Genomic DNA, 14,175 nt, shown 5'->3' on the forward strand with positions numbered 1-14,175 from the left:
AGCGCTTTTTTATATTCTATTTAGAGACAGGGTCTCACTGATTTGCTTAATGCCTCAGTAAATTGCTGAGGCTGGCTTTGAACTCTCAATCCTCTTGCCTCAGCTTCCCAAGCAGCAGGGATTACAAGCATGCACTACCACATCTGGCTGCACACTTATTTTTAAAGAGCAGTGCATACTAAGTTTTTCAGGCCTACACTTTTAAATGTCCCATTTGGCTGATACCACTGGTGTCTCAAGAAATACCTCACTTGCTTAAGAGATGCGTAAACATGGTGAGCTTCAAAGTGGGGAGGTGTGTGTGTCCTTGTACTTGTATGCAGTGTTTGGGGGATGCTCATGGACTCTGGTGGGTAGCAGATAGGCACTGACCATTGACCTTTCTTTTCCAGGTGCACATTCAGGTTTCCGAGCACAAACATCAAGATAACATTCACAGCCCTGTCCAGCGAAAAAAGGGAGAAGCAGGAGGCTCCCGAGTCCCCGGTGAAGCCTGTGCAGCCACATATCTCGCCCCTGACCATCAACATTCCAGACACCATGGCCCACCTCATCAGCCCCCTCCCTTCCCCCACGGGCACCATCAGGTAGGGCAGGGACTGGTGGGTGGGTGCTTGTGGGTCCCAGCATGACATCTCCCTCCCCTGCAGGTGACTTAAGCAGAGAAGGATATTCTGAGGGTTTTTAAAATAGTTGAGTTTTAGGACAGTGCTTTCAGTTTCTGCATTATAAACATGCAATTCCCACATGTCCCTTATTTTTACTTATGGATTCTTTTTTTTTTATTTTTTAGTTGTTGATAAAGCTTTTTTTAATTTTTAGTTGTAGATGGATGCAGTATCTTTATTTTTTTATTTATGTGGTGCTGAGAATTGAACCCAGTGCCTCACACATGCTAGGCAAGTGCGCTACCGCTAAGCCCCAGCCCTAGCCCTTATGGATTCTTTTTAATGTAGTCTAAATTTATGATTTGTGGTATTGGTGTAAAGTCAGAGTTTAATCTGAATGTTTAGTTTCCTAGTTTGTTACGGTTTCATATATTCTGAAAGCTTATACTTTGATTTGGCCATGTTGAGGTAACCAGGTGTTCATTGTGAAGTTCTGAGAGACTGGGCCCCCTCAGCTGCAGAGGATAGCGCTCTAAGCACGGCCGTGCTGGCTTTCACAGGCAGAACCTGTGACTAGTTCACTGCTGTTAGCTTCATGCAGAGCGTGCAGAGGAGACTGAGGACTATCTTTGTGCTGCTCTTGGAGCATGTTAGGTTGTAGTGCATCGTGTGGGTGAGACTGGGCCAGCCTGCTACATTCTGCTGGTTCTCAAGTGGAGTGGAAGCCAGGCAGCTCAGGAGGCTGAGGCAGGAAGATCAAAGTTCAAGGCCAGCTTCAGCAGCTTAGAGAGACCCTGTCTCAAAATTAAAAGCACCTCTAGGTTCAGTCCCCAGGAGGAGAAGGAAAGAAGGGAACAGAAAAGGTGATCTACAGAATGGGAGAAATACATGCAAATTATATCTGATAAGAGGTTAATATCCATAATAATATAAAGAACCCTGTTGAAAAGTTGACCAAAGGATTTCTCAAGAAGACACACTGATGCCAGTGAGTGCACTGGAAGACGCTCAGTACCACTCAGCAGCAGATGTGCAAGTCACAGCTGCGGCCACACCCTTATGCCCAGGCCACTGTCCAGGGGCAGCACTGTGGCCTGAAGGCACTGCCTTCCCTTTCCACCTTGTGGGACCTGTTTATGACCAAATGAACTAATTGGAACTGTGTGGCAGGTAGGCCGAAGCCATCGAGCCTGCTGCTGAGCACTCAGTGAGCAGTGTGGTGGGAACAGTAGTTCTGAAGGCCGCAGGTTAATATGGCAAGCTGGACGCCAGCCTTGGATTTGAAGTCAGTCCTGACTCGGCTCCCTCAGTCCTTCCCATCATCATTGTGTCCCTTGTTTGTCCCGGCACATCCTGCACATTTGCGCTTCCTCAGCTAAGCCCATGGTGGCTCTTCAGCTCCTGCACCTGCACTCCTAGAGGGGCCTGGTCTTCAGACTGTAGTGTACGTACCAGGGGAACAGCCTTCCTCTTCCTGCTCCCTTGCCAGACTTCCTGACAGGGTAGTCCTGACATTCAGTAAAGAATGTTTAATGGGTAGGCACATGTGCTGGGCACCCACAGAACTTCGAGGTGCCACCAAAGTGTGGCAACAAGACCCTCCCTGTTCCTTCTCCCTTTTTTCTGCCTCCTGGATCTTCTTTTCCAGTGTTTCTCAAAGTGAGTGTTAGGTTTCTTGGTTAATTTTTTCCCAGAAATCTAAATGGTTGCAATGTTTGTCTTGTTCCCCAAACACCTCTGTAACCGAAGGGTTTTGGGGAGAGCCATCTTGGCATCATGCCATCTCAGCAGCTCATTGTTTTCACATAATGTAAGTGGTAACTGCAGAATGAGCGTGGCCCAAAGGCACTGCTGCTTCTCGACTCTCCCAGCACACACAGCCTGTGGTCAGCATGGAGCCCAGGCTTGGGTCCCACCACCCACCTTGTGGGGAAAGTGCCATGTGCTCTTGCTGGTCAGCCCATATTCTGGACAGGCTGGGCTGTGGCCCTGCCCTTCCAGTGTTACCTGTTGTACCCTACTTCAATTCACCATGTACTCTGTGTCCCTAGACCCACCATGTGTCATTTGGGTTCTTGGTAAGTTCTGGTGAAGATTGGGCCACTGCCCCCAGAGAATTTGTCTTAGAGCTTCACAGGATGACAACACAGAATATCCATGTTGCTTCTTGAGTGATCTGAGTTGCACAGAGAATTATTGATTCTGATACAGAGGTTTCTCTCAGTTCTCAAAAGTTTTTGTGTTTTTCTTTCCCTGACCTCAGAGCCAGCTATTTATTTATTTATTTATTGGGTCCTGGGGATTCACATCAAGGGCACTCAACCACTGAGCCACATCCCCAGACCTATTTTGTATTTTATTTACAGACAGGGTCTCACTGAGTTGCTTAGTGCCAGCCTCCCAAGCCACTGGGATTGTAGGCGTGCACCACTGTGCCCAGCTTAGAGCCACTTATTGAAGCATAACATATGTACTCTTTCGTAGGCTAAAGGAACCTTTTCTCTTCCACAGTGCTGCAAACTCCTGCCCATCTAGTCCCCGGGGAGCCGGGTCTTCAGGGTACAAAATGGGCCGTGTGATACCATCTGACCTCAACTTAATGGCTGACAACTCACAGCCAGAAAATGAAAAGGAAGCCTCAGGTGGAGACAGTCCAAAGGTAAGTGTCTTGTAGTCCGTCTTGCAGCTGGGCCCGGGGGGCGGGGGGCATTGTGTACCACTGTCCTGAGCGTGGCTCATGGTGCAGTGATGCGGGCTGATTCTGTGAGCGATTCTCAGTGTTGGCTGAGGCTCTGTCATCGGCATCTGAGGTCCTGGTGCTCACAGCTCATAGTGCAGTGCTTTAAGAGGCGGGTGGCATTTTAGCTGAGGCAGGCTCACAGACAGCCTGGGAGGTTGCATCTGTCCCTATGTGGACAACGCAGTTGATGTCCACACTGTGGCCCTGCGTGTTTTTATCCTTCAAAGATTTGTCTAAAGGAAAGAGACAGAAGTTGGTATAAAACAGAAACTTGAAACCACGATGAGTGCCCTAGGGGAACAGTGACTAAGATCTGGTGGCCCAGTCAGAGGCATGTGAAATATTTATCAATGGGGACTTGCTTTTGATATAGAGTAGGTGAAGAATACAGTACAGACTGCATGGTGATGCTTCACGTACGGATCCGTACCATGTGCTGTTTGTGTGGAGGGACGTGGCACAGCCCTGGGCGTGAGTGAACCACAGCTGTGTACAAAGTGCACACGACAGCCTTCTCTGGTTCGGAACTCCGCCAGCCACAGCAGAAGTGGGGTGCCAAGGAAGCCAGCTGAGTCCAGGCTTTTCCACTTCACGTGGCTATACTGGTGCTCACCCTACAAAATCTGTTTAGCCAATGTGTGTGTTGTGAACAGCATTTTCAATAAAAATGTTGACAAACGTGTCTAAGAAGCTGTCAAGGAAACACGGCAGCATAAGCAGTGACAGGTTTTGCCTTGTGTCCACACCCAGTGCTGCGAGGACTCCAACTGAGCCACTTCTCAGCTGAGGGTCCTCACTGCACCAGGCCCTCTCCAGTGTGCTCCCGTGGGAGGTCAGGCAGAGCCTGGCGAGGCCTGAGTGCTCAGGCGATGTTAGCCAGCACAAGTAAGACATGGGGGCTTTTGGATGCTGGGGTTTCAGATGGTTTTTCTGTTTGGAGAAGGGCAGCAAGAACCCTGGTGCCCACTACCAGCTCCAGGATGCAGCCTGCCCCTTCTGAGACACCAAGTCCTGGCTTAGGTTTATCCTGAAACAGTGTCAGCTATAAACTTGGTATGAGAACTGTCATCTTGAATGTATTCTTTTGCAAACTGTTATATATTTTAAAAAAATATTTATTTTTTGGTGTAGATGGACACAACACAATGCCTTTATTTTTATGTGGTGTTGAGGATCGAACCTGGGTCCTACCCATGCTAGGCGAGCACTCTACTGCTGAGCCACAATCCCAGCCCATATATATATATATAGATTTAGTTATAGATGGACACAATATCTTTATTTTATTTATTTATTTTTATGTGGTGCTGAGAATCGACCCCAGTGCCTCATGCATGCAAGGCAAGAGCTCTACCACTGAGCCACAACCCCAGCTCCTACAAACTGGTTTTTTATTTGCCTGCTTTGCTGTTCACTGAGCTGGTGTGTACATTTTCCATAAGTTCAGACAAAGCCTGGGAACTTTCCCTTCAACCTGCGCTGTTGCAAGTGGATATGATTTTGGTACTGGGCATTGAACTTGCGCACACAACCACTGAGCCACATCCTCAGCCCTGTGTTGTATTTTATTTAGAGACAGGGTCTCACTGAGTTGTTTTAGCGCCTCGCTTTTTGCTGAGGCTTGCTTTGAATTTGTGATCCTCCTGTTTCAGCCTCCCTGAGCTGCTGGGATTGCAGGTGTGTGCCACCGCCCCTGGCCGCAAGTGGAATTTTGAGTTGTCACAGTGATAAGGGCCACCAGGGCCCTGAGAGACCCAGGACCATGGATGCAGTATCTGCCTGAGCTGCCTCAGACCTGGAGTTGGAAACCTGCCTCTGAGTCTTCATACTCACGTCCTATGCAACTGGCTGACATGTGTTGGGCAGTTCTCCCCTGAGAGCTTGGCACTTCCTATTGGGATGGGCACCTGGGGCTCCCCTTAGATTTGCTCCTCCCACTCTCACTGGCTTGCTCTTTGCCACAGGTCAAAGGTTCAGATCACATTTCACTGAGCTTGAGCAGCTTTGCCCTGTTTTACTGGTTTTTCTTTGTTTTTGCCATTTGGAAAGAGAGAATGTGTGTCTGTGAGAGAGAGAGATTTTAATCTTTTCATACCACTCTATACTTTTGTATTTCTTTCCTACATGTTTTTCAAATTTTATTACTTTTTAATATCAAAAACTGAAAATTGTCAAAGGAACACTTACAAAAGATAATCCTGAATTTTAGTTTAAAAAAAGATATGCTTATTTTAATACTCTTTTTTTTTTTTTTTTTAATACAGGATGATTCAAAGCCACCTTACTCCTATGCACAATTAATTGTACAAGCGATTACAATGGCTCCTGATAAACAACTCACCCTAAATGGAATTTATACACACATCACTAAAAATTATCCATACTACAGGACTGCGGACAAGGGCTGGCAGGTAAATCACTTCAGCCTGTCAGTGAGGTGTCTGTGCCACGTCTGCAGGTGCTGGTTGATGGGGGGTGGGAGTTAGCTGGTGCCCAGGCTGGTGCAGGTGCAGGTCTAGAGTGCAGGGCTGAAGCAACAGCGGTCCTGGGAAGTCAGGCCTTCGGCTATTACTGGCTTGGAAACTCCTGTGTCTCGATGGGATGCCTGAGGCCTGTTTCCTTCAGGTCTGTGCGGTTCACCTTGGATATCTGAAACAGGGCTTGGAAATCTTGCCCATCCTTTGCTTTGGCAGTCTTCTGCTTTCCTCCCTCCTTGTGCTGAAATACAGCAACTGTAAAGTGCACAAACTGTTTAACCTGAGAATCTTTTCTTCTAAAAATGTCTCTAGTCGGCTGGTACATAAAACAGATGAAAGTAGCTGAGCACAGCGGCCACATCTGTGATGCCAGTGACTTGGGAGGCTGAAGCAGGACAGTTGCAAGTTCAAGTTCAGCCTCAGCAACTTAGTGAGACCTTGTTTCAAAAATTAGAAAGGAATGGAGTTGTGTCTCAGTGGTCGAGCACTCCTGGTTTCAATCCCCTATGCTGAAAAAAGAATAAAATAAAAAAGAGAAGAAATGTATGCTTGTGATTTTTAAAATCATCAAATAACCAGAAATGGCTACAGAATTCCTTTGAGGCTTTGGCTTGCTGAGTGAATGTCTCTTTAATATTTATTTTAGTTCTCGGCGGACACAACATCTTTGTTGGTATGTGGTGCTGAGGATCGAACCCGGGTCGCACGCATGCCAGGCGAGCACGCTACAGCTTGAGCCACATCCCCAGCCCATAAATGTCTCTTAACAAAAATGCTGTTGAACCCTAATCCCAGTTTAGTGAGTGGGTAGGGGAGAGGGTTCCTGCTGTCAGTTGAAGGATGAGATATGTAAACATGTCATAATTTAAAAGATAATAATCTACAAACCATTTCCTGGATGTTTCCTTCTTCAGAGGGCTCAGGGTCTTTGATCATGGGTGGTACCTCTTGAGTCTCGCTGTTCATGCAAGACAGGGTTTCTCAATGGACAGGAAACATTGGATTTGGAGAATAGCTCCATGTGGGTCTCTTAACATTGAATAATAAATTCCAGCCATGTTTGTCGTATTTTAATCTATGAGGAAATTTGTATTTAAAACAAAACATAATAAAAAGAACAAAATAATTTAGATGCATGTTCTGGTGACCATGGCATGTCGAGAAGGGAAACTCCCCATGGAATGCAGCTCACTCACAGTGCTGGGCATGTGAAGTGCCCTTAGGGCTACACGCAGATTTTTTTTTTTTTAACATTTTTTAGAAGTAGTTGAACATAATACCTTTATTTTGTTTATTTTTATGTGGTGCTGAGGATCGAACCCAGCGTTCTACCGCTGATCCATAACCCCAGCCCCCAGGTTTTTTTTTTTTTTTTTTTTTTTTTTAAAGGAGATGAAAGGATGTGAGACTGGGTAGGGGTTTTTCAAGTTTAAAGTTGAGGAAATTTGCATTTTTTTTTTTTATAAGAGAGAGGGGAGAGAGGGAGAGAGAGAGAGAATTTTCAATATTTATTTTTTAGTTCTCGGTGGACACAACTTCTTTGTTGGTATGTGGTGCTGAGGATCGAACCCGGGCCGCACGCATGCCAGGCGAGCGCGCTACCGCTTGAGCTACATCCCCAGCCCCTTTTTTTTTTTTTTTTTTTTTTTTTAATAGTTATAGTTGGACACAATACCATTATTTTATTTATTTATTTATATGTGGTACTGAGGAGGCGAACACTCTACCGCTGAGCCATAACCCCTGCCCAGGGTTACATGCAAATTTTACATGCAAAATGCTGATGATTTGAAATACTGGTTCTTGGGGCTTTGTGGAAACGAGTATTTCTGAAAAGCTTGAGGAGACTTTCATGTGTCTGGTTCTGTTTCTGTGTGTTTTCCTAACATGCATGGATTTGCGAACTCCTGAGCATTGTAAGTTTTTCTTGCCAATGGGGGTAGGGTGGCACCACATTCGAGTCAGGAGGGGCCTTTTGGGGAGCAGTCTCTTGGGGACAGCAGCCTGGACCACAGGCATCTCAGCATGACCTGGATGTGCACACCCCTCTGCTGAACTGCTGTTAGCATAGGTTTTTATGGAGATTTTGTTTATTTGTTTTTCTTCCTGGACCACAGTCTGAGAGGGCGGCTGTGTCTCTCACCTGAGTGAGGCTGTGCAGGCCGTGTCCTGCCTCCTGTCTCAGGCTGATGACTGGGAGAGGGACTGCCTGCTGCAGACCCCTGAGTTTTGGAGTCTGACCTTGTGTGCTGTTTGTCCTGAGATCGCAGAGAGTCGAACTCACTGTCTCGTATGTGTCAGACCTTGTTCTCACTTCTTCCCTCCTGGCTTAAATCAGAAAGCCTTCCTGTTTTTCCAGCTTAGTTTTCCTTCTCTTTCTGAGGAGGATTTCCACTAAGTTTCCCAGGCTGGCTTCTGACTTGCCATTCTCCTGCTCCAGTCTGCTGAATGGCCAGGGTTACAGTTGTGTGATACTGTGCCCTTTTGAGAAAAAAAATAAAAACTGTTAGCATTAAAGTCCATTTTAAGGGCTGGGGATGTGGCTCAAGCGGTAGCGCGCTCGCCTGGCATGCGTGCGGCCCGGGTTCGATCCTCAGCACCACATACCAACAAAGATGTTGTGTCTGCCGAGAACTAGAAAATAAATATTAAAAAAAATTAAAAAAAAAAGTCCATTTTAAAAATGCACATTTCCTCCTTGTATCCTGCTTTCTGTGGTGGGAACGGGCCACCGTGGGGTGCTTCTCTGAGCTCTAGTCCAGGTAGCTATGCCTGGCACCTGTCCCTAAGAGGATGTGTTTGGATGCTCCCCATGTCCATCTCAAGCCCTCAGTGGGGTCCATGACTGCCTCTTAGACTTAGTTTTAGAATTTTATGGATCTGCCTTGGTTAATCTGCAGAGGAAATTCCTGGATAAAGTAAGATGGTCTAAGTAGCTCCATCTGGAAAGGTGGTATATTTATTATGGTCTTTCTGTGAAAATGAGATCTTACAATTTTATCATTATAAAAAGTTTGAAGAGAAGCTGGGTCAGTGGCGCACACCTGTGATCCCAACGGCTTGGGAGGCTGAGACAGGAGGATCAGGAGTTCAAAGCCAGCCTCAGCAATTTAGTGAGGCCCTAAGCAACTCAGTGAGACCCTGTCTCTAAATAAACTACAAAATAGGGCTGGGGATGTGGCTCAGTGGTCAAGTGCCCCCCGGAGTTCAATCCCTGAACCAAAAAAATAAAAAGGTTTGAAGAGACTGGACTCTCACCTTCTGAAGAGATCAGAACTAATGGGGTAGGGGGTGTGCTGTGTGCTCACCTCAGATCTGGAAACATTCCCACACCACAGCAGGTTTCTGAACACTGTATACGCCTTCACAGGGTGCACGTTGCCGAGTGCCCCGTGCTGCATGGGACTTGAACTGGCAGACCAAGCTGTTCTGGTCAGGAAGGCTGGACATACCCAGGGAGGATAGGGTAGCACAGAGTGGACCACCCGCTGAGGACTGGGAGCTGGAGTTTGGGAGTGGGTCTTTGCTAGCAGCCCCATTAGGAATGGCATTGGACAAGAACTTTTTCAGTGATACAGGTCTTCTCTTCATATTCAGCATTTAAAAATAACAAGCCACTTTTTCTCAGAAAACTGATTTCTAGATCATTAGAGTTCAGCATTTGGGCTTGAACACACAGCAGTGGAAAGGAAGAACTCTCATCCTGGGTTGAACCAAGTGGCACAGGCCTTGAGTTACCTTGGGAGTGGGCACTTTTCTGTTTGTGTCTACCTTCAGTGTCTATCATGTCCTCCTGTTTACTTCCTCCTATTTTCCAGAGCTTCCGTGGCTGGGAAATCACAGGTGACCCTTTATAAACTGGCATCTTTTGCCTATGGATTGTCACTAAGGGGGCATTAGAGAGGAGGCTAGGACCTCTTATGGTGGTGTTGGTTTGGTTCTGTTAAAGTGGTCAGAAGAGAAGTCACAGCTCCTGACCCCAGGAGCTTGCTGTGCCCCCACAAGTGCTGTTGGTGGTAGCAGAGCTGCCTTGCCTCTGCCATGTCCTGTCCCTGCTCCCCTGCGTAAAGAACCTGACCCTGAAGCCACATTCCCGCTGTGCATCCGTGTTCCTCCCAGGTCACTGCCTGGGCGGTGGGTGCTGGTGGGTGAGGGAGCTGTGAACCTGCAAGGCACTTGTAAGGCTTCTCCTTTGCACAGGTCTCATCCAGAATGCTTGGGGCCAGGGAGTTTCATATTTTAGGCTTTTTCGGTTTGGGGACATGTGAATACACACCACAAGATCTCCTAGGGGAAGGAGATCACAGTTCATCCTATCCCTACACACCTGGGCACAGCCCCAAAGCGAAGCTGTGTAGTACTTGGGGAGCTTCTGTTTGGCCACGGCGCAGCCCCTGGCCCAGAGTGGGGTCTTGCACGTGGGGTGTCATGTTGATGCTCAACAGTCTCACGTTCTGGAGCATTTTGGGTTCTGGATTTTTGTACTGGGGTGCCTGAGCCTGGGCTAGCTGTGGCTTTTGCTGGTGTTGCTTCTCTTGGTCCACAGTCTTGGAATGTCTGTCTCCTGCTGGTGTAAGAGGGCTGACATGGTGGGCAGACGTTGGCTTCTCTGTCTTTGGATGTTGAGAACAGATGTTTGACTTTCAGAGGAGTTGAGAGGAAGATTGGTTATCAGCTACACCTGGTGACAAACACCATTGCAAGTTTTCTTTGGTTGTTAAAATGTACTAAGTTAGCAGGGCACCATGGCCCATGCCTGTGATCCCAGCAGTTCCAGAATGTGAGGGAGGAGGATCGTGAGTTCAAAGCCAGCCTCAGCAACTCAGCAAGTCCCTGTCAAAAAATAAAAAGGGCTGGGGATGTGGCTCAGTGGTTGAGTGCCCCTAGGTTCAGTCCCTACTACCCTGTCCCCCAAATAAATGTACTAATTCTCAACAAATACGCGTATTTATACACAATCACATCAAACACAGCCAACCTTGCCCCTTTGTGCTGCCCATGAGAAAACTCAGATCCACAGGGGCCAGAGGCCTTAATTCCATCCTGTGACCAGTTAGAATTTTGAATGGTCCCTGAGATTGTTTGTGCAGTAATATTTGATATGTGTTTGCTTTCCTAGCTGCCTTTGACAGATCAGAATTTCAGGCCATGGGTAGCAGTTCTAACTGTAAGATTAATTGGGGGGATTCAGGAATGATCTTTGAATAGCCCCAAATTTTATTTTGAGTTATAACCACTTTGAAAATTTGTAGAAGTTTAAAAGTGTAAATGCATGGAATGTTTATTGATCTGTGACTTTGGTCCCGTTTGGCTTTTGGTGTTCCTGGGTCAGGCCACAGTGTGGAGCTTCCCTTGGAGTCTCCTGTGGTAGGCCTAGAGCTGGGACCTTCTGAAGTAGAAGGATGGACTCGAGTTGAGGGGTGTTTCTTCCTGTGCATCTGTGTCATGACTGTGCTTGTGGACGGACTTTACAAACAACGCAAGTGTCTCTTACTAGAAAAGTGGCTGTAGTGATGGTGCCAAGCTTTTGCCAGTTTGTTGAATACTCTGTACCAGATCAGTGCACTTCAGATGGCATGGCAGATTCTATAAGCTAACTCTGGCAACATGGTATTGTGAAGGGGTGACTCAGGTCTGTGTCTCTGAACAGGGAAAACTAGCAGTGAGGTCTTGGCTCTGCCTGGGAGAGGCTAGGTGGTGGCAGCAGTGGGCCTCGGTTTCCTACCCTGGGAGTTGGAGGTGGGGAATGGCTTCTCTCTGTGCTGCAGGCCTCACCCCGACCCAGTGCCTGCCTGCCTGCCTGCATGCAGCTCAGGAGCTTCATGAGCTGTGCCCCCCACTCCGTCTGAGAGGTCGAACCCAGGGCCCAGTCTGCGCTGAGCCGTGCTCACAGGGAGGGCTGCTCCCCCAGCACAGAACTCTTGCTCTGTAGCAGCTGCTCCCCCAGGTTTCTGCTTCACAGGCCCAAAAACTAGGGCACATTTTTGTTTCTCAGCAAAGAATTATATGAATTCTACGTATTTTTTTATGTTTCATAGAATTCAATTCGCCACAATCTCTCTCTGAACCGTTATTTCATCAAAGTCCCGCGTTCCCAGGAAGAACCAGGCAAAGGCTCCTTCTGGAGGATAGACCCAGCCTCTGAGAGCAAACTGATAGAGCAGGCTTTTAGGAAAAGACGGCCTAGGGGCGTGCCTTGCTTTAGAACCCCTCTGGGACCGCTCTCGTCTAGGTAAGGAAAAGGGACCTCAGACCTCACCTGTGGTCCTAAACTCCTTCAGTGGACTGGGAACGTCCTCTTCTGAACACGAAGGGACTGCCAGGTGCATTTTGATTAAATGCTGGGATGGGGATTTGGAAAAGTGTTGGATGCTCTGCCCTGCGGTTCCTCAGGCTCCTGCACCTCAGCAATGAGGCAGTGGGCTTGCGAGGCCTTGCTTTCCTTTGGCATGTGGACAGTTCTCTAAAACTACCCTTTAGCTGCTTAAACTCAAGATTGTTTATTTGCCTGATTTTTAAACCACCCATTTTTAGCTTCATTAATAATCTTGTTTTTAAGCCCCCCCCCCAAGAAAAACACACATGAAGTGTAAGTCTTAAAGCCCCCAGCTTGCCCACTGTCTGACTGCCCAGGGTGATGGTGCCCCAGGTGCCCGAGCCTCCCTGAGCACACAGCTCAGCTCACCAGGTCAGACTCATGGAACTGCAGTTAGTGGGCAGAAGACAGAGGACACTCTTTTGAACTCATTAAGACAACAGTCCCTCTCCATGAGGGATCACTGTAAAGGATGTTATCTTGTTTTGGTGACTCAGGAGTGCCCCAGCCTCTCCCAACCATGCGGGAGTGCTATCTGCTCACTCCAGTGGTGCCCAGACCCCTGAGAGCCTGTCACGTGAAGGTTCGCCAGCCCCCCTGGAGCCTGAGCCCAGCACCTCACAGCCCAAACTTGCCGTCATCCAGGAGGCCCGGTTTGCCCAGAGCGCACCAGGTGAGTGCACTTGGGGGGAAGGGTAGTCAAATGCCCAGGCCAGCAGAGAGGATGCTGCCAAACTCACCGTAGAGGCCTCTCTGCCTTGTGCTTTCTGCTAGGTACCTGAGTGAAGGTTGTAGGCTTTGAGAATTCTAATAACAGTGGGAGTGTTTAAGAAAGCCAGCGGAGGTTGTTTAAATGGTACTATATGTAGGTTCATGAACTAATTTAGAATTCACCTGTTTCTCAGAGAGTTGCTTTGTCATTCAGAACTCCATAGAATGATTCCACCCCCACCAAAAGCACCATGTAGGTTGAACATACTAGAGGCTGATTGGAAGCAGAAACGTGTCCACTTAGTAGGTGAGCACTGTACAGTTTATTTACAATGTCATGTGTGCCCTGGTGAATTAAAAAAAACAAAACATATAAACAGTGTGAAAATGTCCAATCAAAACTGCAGTGGTAGGGAGACATGCGTTTCCCCCAGTTGGGGTTCCGGCCACACTTGCCAGGAGAACACTCTTCCCTTCCCACTCATATGTAGCATCCATCGTCTGTGTGTTTTTTTTAGTCCAGGCCCCACAACCAAAAAGGGCAGACGGTTGGGGCAGAGGCTCTGTAACAGCCCAAGTCAGCTGCAGAGTGTCCTGCTTCCTGCCAGGTGAGCTGGTAGACCTAGGCAAGTGTGGCACCTGTGGCCTGGCCCTCACTGTTTATCAGTGTTCTCAGGGGAAAGACCTGGGGAAAGCTGTTATCAGGAGTTGTAATCGAGTCAGTTGCATTTTTAGCAACTGGATGTGGGAATTAAGTATCCCTCTTAAGACACCACACCTTTCTTACAAGGCAGAGCCGGGTCACATCCGGTGCTTAAAGGTAAAGTCTGTGCTGTGTGTGAGTGCTGAGTGTGGGAAGGTGTGCGGAGCAGAACCTGCTAGCCTCAGCCCTGCCTCTGCCTGCTGTCCACAGGCTCGCCCCTATCCGGCCAGCCTGTCTTGATCACCGTCCAGCGGCAGCTGCCCCCTGCAGTCAAGCCTGTCACCTACACTGTTGCAACTCCGGTGACCACCTCCACCTCTCAGCCGCCTGTTGTGCAGACAGTCCATGTAGTCCACCAGATACCAGCAGTGTCGGTCACCAGCGTGGCTGGGCTAGCCCCAGCAAACACATACACAGCTGCTGGCCCAGCCGTGGTCACTCAGGCGGCGGTGCTGGCCCCTCCTAAGGCAGAACCACAGGAGAATGGAGACCACAGGGAAGTCAAAGGTGAGCACCGGAGAGGCAGCTGCGATATCCACAGGGGCTCAATGCGCAGCCTGGTTTGAAAGAGGTTTCTGATATTTTGATTTAAACTGGTAAGATTTTTTATCAGCAGTTCA

General features: G+C 48.1%; 1 protein-coding gene across 1 annotated transcript in view; it reads left to right on the forward strand.

Moving 5' to 3' along the window:
• The window catches only part of Foxk2 (forkhead box K2), a 61,063-nt gene that overhangs the window by 38,066 nt on the left and 8,822 nt on the right, over positions 1 to 14,175 (forward strand). Inside the window, exons 2-7 of the mRNA XM_026381333.2 lie at positions 393 to 587; positions 3,120 to 3,267; positions 5,613 to 5,759; positions 11,864 to 12,057; positions 12,639 to 12,814; positions 13,766 to 14,062. Coding sequence (XP_026237118.2) covers positions 393 to 587; positions 3,120 to 3,267; positions 5,613 to 5,759; positions 11,864 to 12,057; positions 12,639 to 12,814; positions 13,766 to 14,062 — 1,157 coding nt within the window. The remainder of the gene's footprint in view (positions 1 to 392; positions 588 to 3,119; positions 3,268 to 5,612; positions 5,760 to 11,863; positions 12,058 to 12,638; positions 12,815 to 13,765; positions 14,063 to 14,175) is intronic.

This window comes from Urocitellus parryii, chromosome 7 (genome assembly GCF_045843805.1).
Source record: "Urocitellus parryii isolate mUroPar1 chromosome 7, mUroPar1.hap1, whole genome shotgun sequence".
In the NCBI taxonomy this organism is placed as follows: Eukaryota; Metazoa; Chordata; class Mammalia; order Rodentia; family Sciuridae; genus Urocitellus; species Urocitellus parryii.